The sequence below is a fragment of the Diplotaxodon limnothrissa genome, linkage group LG8 (assembly GCF_057381915.1).
Source record: "Diplotaxodon limnothrissa isolate DT_005_m linkage group LG8, D_limnothrissa_male_GT1.1, whole genome shotgun sequence".
NCBI classification, from domain to species: Eukaryota; Metazoa; Chordata; class Actinopteri; order Cichliformes; family Cichlidae; genus Diplotaxodon; species Diplotaxodon limnothrissa.
The window spans coordinates 29905598-29916366 of record NC_140603.1 but is presented as its reverse complement, the minus strand read 5'-3'; the positions used below and the strand labels follow the sequence as shown (position 1 = coordinate 29916366).

Sequence of the window (10769 nt, the reverse complement as noted above, 5' to 3'; positions counted from 1 at the left end):
GTCTCCAGACCTCAACCCCATAGAAAATCTGTGGCGGGAGTTGAAAGTCCGTGTTGCTCGGCGACAGCCCCAAAACATCACTGCTCTCGAGAAGATCTGCATGGAGGAATGGGCCAAAATACCAGCTACTGTGTGTGCAAACCTGGTAAAGACCTATAGTAAACGTTTGACCTCTGTTATTGCCAACAAAGGTTATGTTACAAAGTATTGAGTTGTATTTTTATTATTGACCAAATACTTATTTTCCACCCTGATTTACGAATAAATTCTTTACAAATCCTACCATGTGGATTCATGGATTTTTTTTTCACATTCTGTCTCTCACAGTTGAAGTGTACCTCTGGTGCAAATTACTGACCTCTGTCATCATTTTAGGTGGGGGAACTTGCACAATCGGTGGCTGACTAAATACTTTTTTGCCCCACTGTATTTATCCATCCATCCATCCATCCATCCATCCATGTCCACTTATTTAAAGTTTTGTAATGGTGGCAGCAAGCAAAGGTATTCAAGTTGTCCTTCTCCACAGCATCACTTTCAGTTTGGACTGGGGAATCCTGAGACCTTCCCAGGTCAGGTGAGATCTGTCCATTGGATTCTGGGTCTAGCCTGGTGTCACCTCTCAGTTGAGTGTGCCTGAAAGAAGTTCCCAGGCGATCCCCTAACCGGATATCCAAATGACCTCAACCACATCTTTAAAGCTGAACAAAGATACCCTGCAGAGGAAACGTGTCCACTTGTATTCCCTACTTTAATCTTCCGGTCATTACCTTGATACATGACCAAGGATGAGGGTTGGAACATAGACTCTTAAATAAAAAAACTTCTCTCTTCACCACAACAGCCCAGTACAACACCCACATCACTGCTGATGTTTAACGAATCCATCTCATCCTCCACTTCCTGATAATTAGAGAATGAACCATAACTCACACTTAGAGGTGCTGACACTCATCCCAGCTGTTTTACACTCAGTTGAGGGGTGAAGGTCATGCAGTGACCTTGAGTTAATAAAAGCAAAACAAAAAATGCAACAATACCAAAAATCTATCTTTAGAGGCCCAAACCATTTTTGTGCCAAGCTGGACTCGTGCTTATTAAGGCTGTAAAGCTGAATTTTTTATACATGGGAGTTTATGGGAACTGACTCCAGCCTCAAGTGGCCATGATAGGAACTGTGGTTTTTGGTACATTCCCCTCCCATGACCACTGACACCAGCAGGCCCAGCAGTTTTCTGTTACTAAACAATTACTTTTATTAATACTGTGAACCAACACTGTGTCGGTGGAAAAGGGATATATGCCTTCAGTACCTCCGTAGGCTGCACTACATCTTCTCGCATGTCAGTGAGTATTATTGCTCTCTAGCAATGTTGGATTAACAGTATCTTTGCATCAATGTGATGAAGTGCCTTGATTTGTCAGGCATCTGCTGGTTAACCAAAACAGACATTTTGTCTATATTTTTGAGCTGAAGATCCAGTACACGCACATCATGATAAAATATTACATTATATTGCCCACCCCTACTGGCTTACATCACTGTTAGGTTCAGTCGATGTCAGTTTTAATGACCTGTGTACCTGCCTTAAAAATAAAAACACTTTCCTTTTGTTTCTTAGCCGTAAATTCTTGTAAATGTGAAACCATGCATTGCTATATTATAAGAAACTTTCATAAGACTTCAGCCTGAAATGACCTCTGTACTTCTTCCCATTATAGTCACAATGTTGTGTCTGATGCTTACAGTAAAGAGGAGTTGGCTGCGATTGTGGTGCTGGCGCCCAGTTTGGTAAATTGAGTGATGTTTGTGTAAAACAGTACAGTCGCGGTCCTGATGTGACAATGAAAAAAGTCACAAATAATTATTAGGTTGTCAAGGTTGCTCAGCTGTTTCCTCAAAAAACAGAAAACATCCTGTAAGCAGACAGCCATTAGGATCCCCTGCACTTCCATCTTTCACACGAGCACGTCTCTGAATGATCCCAAATACTGACATTATATTACTTGCGATACTTTAAAGATTCTTTTTGATATTCATTATTAATACAGGTAAAACCATTTCCTAAAAAGTATAAAGTCTGCGGAGCTGTACAGTCTTGTTCAAAGTGCTGATCCTTTGTTGAAAAGTCAGAAAGTTGACATTGTGTCTTTTACTCAGCAACAGTTTAACAGTCCTCTTTCTTTAAAGTCCAGGTGGCTCCACACTCTTATGAATGCTCCCCATGACGAATTAGAAAGTGAAAGATGTGGCAAATGTAACGCTTTTCAAAGGTCTGTCCTTCCACATTGTTTCTTTAATCCCAAAAAAATATGTAGATTCAACATACAAGTTCCCCCTGGTTCCTTAAACTCATCATACATACCGTATATATTAATATTCTTGAAATATTATATATTAACAATTCTCTTTTCAGTATTCTAAACAGCTTAGGCCAGACCTACATGGTGGTGAGACGGACCTTTCAAAAGTGTCCACAGGCGGTGAGAGGCACTGTCTTGTGTTTCTAAAACCTGACGTTAAAAATGAAATCAGTAGTCATGCTAGTAGACCGAGTTGTTGTCACAAAGAGGCAGTAAATATCCACAGCTTCTTATTCTTTGTCTCCATCTTCACTGCTTCCTGCAGAAACACAATGAGACAGAAAGGATTAATGTACATCACCCATTTTTACAGGCCACTGGGCATCTTTATCCCCAAAACATTGGCACATATCAAAGACATTTGGCAAGAGTGTATTTTCTCATTATTATGGCAATTCAGCTTTTGGCAATATGCTGCAGCCAACAATTGCATCTTTAATGGGCCAGGTTCCCAGACTGGGTTTAAGTCTAACACAGCAGAAAGATGCATTTTAGTTTTATTCTTTATTTGTCAGTGATCATGCACAAAAACTGTGATCTCATAAGATGCAGCTACTAGCCAGTTTCCATCTGACATCTCTGGGAAGAAAAAATACAGAGTGTAAAACCTTCATATCAACACGTTTACTGCAACGTTTTCATAAAACCTATTGAAATAAAGCTGAAAGTCCACATGATGATTGATTTTAAAATTCGCTGTGATAGTTTACAGAGGCAAAATTAGATATGTATATCCATTGTTAAAAATATGAGTTTCTCGTGAGTTTGCAGAAGTGACCTACCTCCTGCAGATTCCATATCAGAGTCTGAGATGTGAGTGATGGAGAACCGGGAAACGCTGGAGGGAGAGACGGTAAAGCGGGAATACTGCACGGCTGGTTTAGTGTCTGGGGTTGTGGTGATGGAACGGGGTGGAGGGGATTCAGATGCGGCTGAGGATGTTGGCAGTGGGAGTAGGGGGAAGTCATCTTCCCACTCAAAACCCGCACCTGAGTGAAAACAGCAAAGGGGAGGAAGTAATAGTTTGATATCTTAACATGAGAAAGTCTTCAGTGTGCTAATACATTGTGTGTAATCATATTCACATTTGCACATTTGAAAGTAAAAGAATAATACATACTCTCCTCCGAAATGTTCCCGTCTGAAGAGTCATCTGAGGCATTAACCCTTTCTTGGGGTTTGGTTCGAGAACCTTCTGCTCCTAAAGGAAAGCCATGCTCGGCGAGCTCTTTAGTTGGGCTTTCCTAGCAGTTGTGATATTAAAAGAGTCAGTGAGTGGACCAGAATAAACATTATTGATGTGCCATTAATAGAGCCAATATTAAGGCTAATCTTCCCTCTTTGACACTCACCTGGTCAAACAGATACACGGTAACATCGTCAAAAAAAGACACTGTTTTCTTCTTGTGTTCGAGCTCCTCCTCCAGGTTCTCCTCAGTGAGCAATGCTGGCATCTTGAGCAGGCTTCGCAGTTTATGGGCCTCGCTGTTGTCGCTCACCACAATAGGCACTGGGTGGCACTCTTCCTCACTCTCTTCCCCTCCGCTCTGTTCCTGCATATTGTAGCTTTGCAGCTCCTCGTCCGACTCGTCGCTGTCATCGGTATCGCCGTCCTCCTCGTCGGCCTCCTCCCCGTCGGCTGGAGATGCTCTGCCCTCTGTTGCACGGAGCGGAGGCGGTGGGGTGGATGGAGGTGGAGGGGAGGAAGAGGAAAATCGTCTGGTGTTTGAGGTTTGTTGCAAAGCTACCTCATCTTTGGGTAAGGTGTGTTTCATTTCACTGGATATGCCTGATGGCCGGTTCTGAACCATCTCGGTTGCTGCCTCCTCTGAAGTTTCTGAAGTTTGAGCAGAGTCTTTTATGTCATCTGCTTCCTCCTTATCTAAATTTACGTTGGTGGCACAATCTCCATTCAGGGCACCAAGAGCTTCTTCCATGGCCCCCACCACCTCAGCTGCCCAGTCTCCCAAGGATGAGCTCTCTTCCTGTGATGGCCATTCATCCAGTCCTCCCTCAGTATCAGAAGGCTCTGGAGGAAGTCCTAAAGTCTCATCTTCGCAACAGTCCTCTGTCAAGTACTCCTCAATCTCTGGTGCAGGAGAGAATTCTGTTGTGTCTGTTACTGTTTGTTTCGTTTCAAGTTTTATGTCCTTGTTCACTACAACATCCTTTAGTTCTTCCTCTCTATCATTTTTCCTTTTTGCAGCTTTCTTTTCCTGCATGTTTGGTTCTTTTGCAATGTTTTGCTCATCTGTTTTCCCCATCTGGAGTTCCTCTCCCTCATGCCGAGTCTGCTTTTCATTCTCATAGTCTGAAAAGTAGGCAGAGTCTCTGTATGGCGTCTTATCGCTCAAGGGTAACAGAATTTGGTCATCTGCCTGTGATGCTTCTAGTGCCAAATCTTCACCCATCGATGACTCACCCTCTGTGGGCACCACTTTAGGTTCAATTCCCTCTTCCTCCAGGACTTCTTCCTCCTCCAGGCTGGCATCAAGAGGAGGTTTTCCTAAAGGTTGTTCACGAGGTTCATGAGGTTCTTTGGGAACAAACTCGGGGCTCTCATTATTTTCGGTGTCATAGCCGCTGTCCATAGCTTTAGGTGAGCTGGAAGGGTGGGATGACGCAGGGCTGGAGCCTTCACAAGACCCAGCTGCAGACGGCAGATCCATGGAATCCATGGAATCGGGTGTTCCTACCTGCTTTTGTAGCAACTTGAAGGCGGGAGAAGCATTCAGCTCACTGGACTCATCAGCGAAGATGCCTGAAGTAACATCAGTTATATCGTCTGTGATGTCTTCCTCTTCGTCATCGTCACTGCAGTCGAGTATGTCAGCAAGGCTTACATTGGAATCTTCACGGTCGACACCACTGTCACTGGTGTGACTCATCTCTGACTGTGGATCTGTCACCGCCACCATCACATGCGTGTTATCATCAGGAGGTGGAGTGGCTTGAGTGGCTTTTGTCATTGTTAGAGTCACCTCTTCTTTTCTAGGCTCTGGCAGTTTCTGTATGATTTCCTTAATAACGTCCTCCCTCTTCTCTTTAGCTTGGACATCATCAGTTGTAAGATCGACATACTGTTCTCCACAGTCCACAGATTTGGCCACGATGGGACCTCCTGGAGCTGGTGATAAATTGATCATCTCTTCATTGCTTGGCATGTCAATGACTTTATCTCTGTAGTTAGTGTGACTGTAGAGCTGACAAAAGCTTGTGTTTCGAACAAGCAAGCCAGTGAGTGGGTCAACAAAGTGCGAGTGGCAGCACTCTCCAGATGTTGGCACCTGAGTCTCACCTTCATGGCACATGTAAATGTAGGCATTGCAGTTTTCCGAGGGCACCATAGCATGATGTTTACTCAAACTAAGGCAGGCACTATTATCTTTGACCTGGTGTGGCTCAAGATAATCGATGGGTTTGGGTAGAGAGTGAAAGGCCAGGCTGTGTCCTTCTGGCCAGGAGTCCTCGATGTCTGTACTCGGCATTGTATAATGGAAATCGGCGTAGGTGTCCTGTCGGCAACTATGGCTTGCCCGTCTCTGGTGACCGGCACTGCTGTGGCGGTGCTTCGAAGGCCAAGTATTGCACGTGTGTCTCTCAACAAATATGTCCTCATCTTCCTCTTCTGAGTCACTGTCTCTGTGTCCGATGAAGAGAGCCCCCTGAGTCTCCATGTTTATACTGACAGAGTTACTGTTGTGTCTTGTGTGGCTGGGCATAGTCTTCCTCAGGGAACCCATCATGTCATAATAACCTCCAGTGACATTCTTTCCTATAATGGACGTCTGACTTGTGTCCAGGTATGTGTCTCTGTAAGCCTGCTGAGATGGACTGTTTATAGAATGGGATATCACTAGTGGGTTCTCCAACTCCCCCAAAGCCTGACGCAGGCTTCTTGAGCCCCAGCTTTCCTGATGATGCTCTCTGGAGAGCTCACCTCCGATCAGATAGTGATCTATTCCCAAAGGTGGTGAGTGGTCAAAATAATAGCCCCCATCTCGATCTTTATAGGACACATAGTGACTAGACTCCCAGGGTCGTAGGGGGCTGTTATCTGACACTTGACCTAAAAGGGGTTCCATTGTCAGGGAGATGGCGGGACTTGAGTCATTAGAGTCATACATGTCAGATTTATGGATGTCAGCTGACCAATAAGGACCCATAGTTTTAGCCTGTGATGGGCAGGCCATGCACTCACCCGAGTCTGCGCTCCCAGTCAGGAAGCTCCCACTGCTGCCCTGGTAGTCTGGGCTGTATGAGACCATGGTGTAGTCTGGATCAATGTTACAGTCTACTGGTTCCTCAATGCGAATGTAGTATTCACTGTTTACTGAGGGGCTATGGGCACTGAGGACAGGAAGTACACCTGGAGCGTGTAGATGTTTAGGTTGATAGTAGGAAGGAGAAACTCCATGGCTCAGGCTTTCCATGGGACAGCCTCCCACAATGCCTCCAGGTGGGTAAAATGCTTCCTGACAATGATGGTTTACCTGACCTAAGGTACTAGACGTGTCTGGGGCTCTGTATGACTGGTCTGCCCTGGCTTGCTCCCACTTGTACTCAAAGTTCAGGCCGTGGCTGGTTTCAGTGACTGTTAGTATGTCATCTCCAGACTCTGAGTGGTAGCCATCACCAGTAGAAAATGGTTCTAAGAGTGGGAAAGATGAGGTGGTTGATGAGGGGTGGTCCCGTGACATCGCTGAGGCACCACGCTGACTGTTGAATCCAGTATTGGGACGCAGGGAGTTCCAGCGTCTCTCAAAGTCCTCTTCGGCCTCGCTGGCCCCCTTGGCACATAGGTAGCTGAGCAGCAAGTGAACTTCCTCTGCGGTTGGCCTCTGATCAGGCTGCAGCCAGCAGAACTGCATCACCTCATACCTGTAGACCCAAAACACAAGGCACAAAGAAAGAAAGAAAAGTTTAATTAAAATTAAATGAAAGTAGGTGGGTGATAATGAAGTAATTAAATATATAAAAAACTCAAATACGTAAAATCAGAAAATAATATTGCAAAATCTAATATGCAACATAATCCAAACCAAAAAATCAATAGCGTTGCACCCCGGTTGCCTAGGCCGGGGTGTAACGGACCCTCCAGCAGACGACGAAGGCTGGAGCGGTCCCCCGGACCCCCCAGCGAAGGCAGACGAAGGCTGGAGCGGTGCCCCGGACCCTCCAGCAAAGGCGGATGAAGGCTGGAGCGGTGCCTCGGACCCTCCAGCGAAGGCGGACGAAGGCTGAAGCGGTCCCTCCAACGGACCCTCCAGCGAAGACGGACGAAGGCTGATGAAGGCTGGAGTGGTCCCACCGACCCTCCAGCAGACGACGAAGGCTGGAGCGGTCCCACGGACCCTCCAGCGAAGGCGGAGGAAGGCTGGAGCGGTCCCACCGACCCTCCAGCGAAGGCGGATGAAGGCTGGAGCGGTCCCACGGACCCTCCAGCGACGACAAAGGCTGGGGCGGTCCCACGGACCCTCCAGCAGACGACGAAGGCTGGAGCGGTCCCCCTTTTTTTTTTTTTTTTTTTTTTTTTAAAAGTAAAGTGAAATTTATTGAGGAATGGCAACTGAAGCTTACATTTAAATACAGCTCAAAGATTTTCTCGTGCTGGTGTCACCAGAAAATTTCCACTGGAAATACTCAGGAAACTTCTAAATTGGGGGTTTTGTACAGATGAGACTTCGGGGATATTTTGTCAAAAGTCAAAAGTGCATTTTTAGTGCGAGAGGTCCCGGGTTCATATCCCGGACGAGCCCCCATATGTTACACCCCGGCCTAGGCAACCGGGGTGCAACGCAGAAAAATAAAAAATAAGGAAAACACACGAGAAAAAACTAATGCGAGCTTCCACAAAAATAATCCCCAAAACGAGATTTAAAGCAAGATACCACATTTATTTACATCACCAAACACAAGACGTCAAACTATTTACAACGGGGGGGGAAGATCGCGACCATGACATACTGAAACACAAGGCTTAAATACATAGAAGGAGCAATTAGGGAATGGACCACAGGAGGGAAACACAGCTGGGGCAAATTAGAACTGACGAGACAGGGAAAATGTAAACTGAACACACTAAGATAACAACAGACCTTCAAAGTAAAACAGGAAACACATGACAGTCACGCAAAAACAAAACACTGACACACCGAAACGTAACAATATATACACGTGCCATAACTGAGGCATGGAGCTGCACCAAAGCCCAGTATGGAAGTAAAAAGTTACTGCGATGTTCATTGTGAACTGTGAATCATACAAGGCTACAGCAACAGAGTCCAAGAATAGTGCAACAACAAAAGAATAACAATTGGAAGTTCATTAAACCTCCTCCTGAAAGGAATTTAATTGTGTTGCTTTATGTGTTGTGTTTTGTGGGGCGATCGTGGCTCAAGAGTTGGGAGTTCGCCTTGTAATCGGAAGGTTGCCGGTTCGAGCCCCGGCTTGGACAGTCTCGGTCGTTGTGTCCTTGGGCAAGACACTTCACCCGTTGCCTACTGGTGGTGGTCAGAGGGCCCGGTGGCGCCAGTGTCCGGCAGCCTCGCCTCTGTCAGTGTGCCCCAGGGTGGCTGTGGCTACAATGTAGCTGCCATCACCAGTGTGTGAATGACAGGTTGTGCAAAGCGCTTTGAGGTCCTTAGGGACTAGAAAAGTGCTATACAAATACAGGCCATTTACCATTTTTGCTGCATTTATGTGTGACTCACCAGCGTTCAGCGAGGGGTACTTTGAGCAGCGGTTTGGGCAGTCGCAGCCGCTGCTCCCTAACAGCGTAGGTCAGCACTTGTCTGTCAGAATAGTGTCTGTAGGGCTGGTTTCCCAGCTCGAACAGCTCCCACATAGTCACCCCAAGAGACCTGAGACACAGGACAAGATTAAATATATCTTATTAGTGACTTCATGTACATTTCATGTATACATTTCTTATAATCCTGCAGTAACGTCCATCCTTTTATCTACTGTTAAAAACTTACAACTATATAAGCGTTTGTTAGTGTATTAATATTATAAAAGCTCCTGTGTGTTTCATTCTTTATAACTTATATCCATGGAGTTAGGGCTGGCGATTTCACGTCTTACAAACTGTTCAAAAAGTAATAGAGAATTACAATAATATTATCATAATATATATTTGGCCTAAAACTTCAAAATTTAAATCTTATTCAACAGAATGCAATATAATCATTTTGTTTTAGACTTCTGGGAGTGACGACACGCTGGTGACATCCTCAGTAAGTTTGGAGCTAACTTAAGGATTGTTTTAGGTAACTTGGTACAGTATTTAAAATGATGGTTAAGGGCTATACATGATGTCAGCAATCGTCCTCACAAAATACAAAAGATCATTTGTATTGATCAGATACCAGATGTTGCTGTGTTTGGTCTGGTCTGCCACCAGCAGGTTTCCGTGCACCTCGTCCACCAGCTCTGGAGCGATCCAGCGCAGGGGCACGTACATCTGGTCTGATGTCACATAGTAATCGTCCTGAAACGAGGGTCAGGTAAATTGTTAAGTTGCAGAAATATGACAAAAAACAAATTCAAACTAAATGACCTGCTGGACAATTTAGCCTTTTCTGATATAATGCTAAAAAGTGAAAAGAACGTTCTTATAACCCTGCAGAAATTCACTCGACTGTGATTAATGTAAACTTAGAACCATTTGGGAACTGACTATTTATATAACGAGCTTGCTTTTTTGTTGCCTGCTAGTGATGAATACAGAATATATTTTCAAACTTTACAAAGAGCAACAGGACCAGTTTGTTGTTTGCTGATCTTTTTCACATTTAACACACTGGTTGTGTACCTTGTACTTTGTGTGGGCCAGACCATAATCTCCGATCTTCACTGAGACATCAGCCGTCAACAAGCAGTTTCTTAAAGCCAGGTCACTGGAGAGGGGGGTAAACAGCTGTTATGTCTCTCTAACATTAGCAAACACAAAACAACAAGACTAGAACATTTTTATCAATGTACAAAAATGCTTAGAAGTCCTGCAAACAACAGCATTTAGTCCTGTGTTTTCACAGTAGGCTAAAAATAAACAAAACAAATTAAGTAAATTTTACTAAAATGAAATAAAATATACAGGAAATGCCTTGCCGTAAGTGCCCAACAGGACAAGAGTAATTACTTGTATTGTTTATGTCATTTAAAGTTTCAGGTACTTCTTATTTTGCATTTGAAATATGAATCTATACTATTATAGGTAAACTTATCCACCATGATTTAAAGTCATGACTTGAATACTTTAAGTATGTTTTGATGATAAAACCAGGTGTACTGTTGTAGGAATACAACTTTTTCTTTTTTTGAGTATGAAGTGAAATGAAAACTAGATAAAATAACAATAAATTATTGGAAAAAATACAAAAACTGGAGTCCTGGAGAGGAGG

General features: G+C 44.3%; 1 protein-coding gene across 1 annotated transcript in view; it reads right to left on the bottom strand.

Moving 5' to 3' along the window:
* Positions 1-438: 438 nt before the first annotated feature.
* Positions 439-10769, bottom strand: part of aatkb (apoptosis-associated tyrosine kinase b) — a 30417-nt gene continuing 20086 nt past the window's right edge. The window contains exons 7-13 of the mRNA XM_085361652.1: positions 10181-10265; positions 9735-9856; positions 9078-9227; positions 3717-7245; positions 3485-3608; positions 3147-3353; positions 439-2623 (exon numbers count right to left, since the gene is read on the bottom strand). Coding sequence (XP_085217778.1) covers positions 2595-2623; positions 3147-3353; positions 3485-3608; positions 3717-7245; positions 9078-9227; positions 9735-9856; positions 10181-10265 — 4246 coding nt within the window. The 3' untranslated portion in view covers positions 439-2594. The remainder of the gene's footprint in view (positions 2624-3146; positions 3354-3484; positions 3609-3716; positions 7246-9077; positions 9228-9734; positions 9857-10180; positions 10266-10769) is intronic.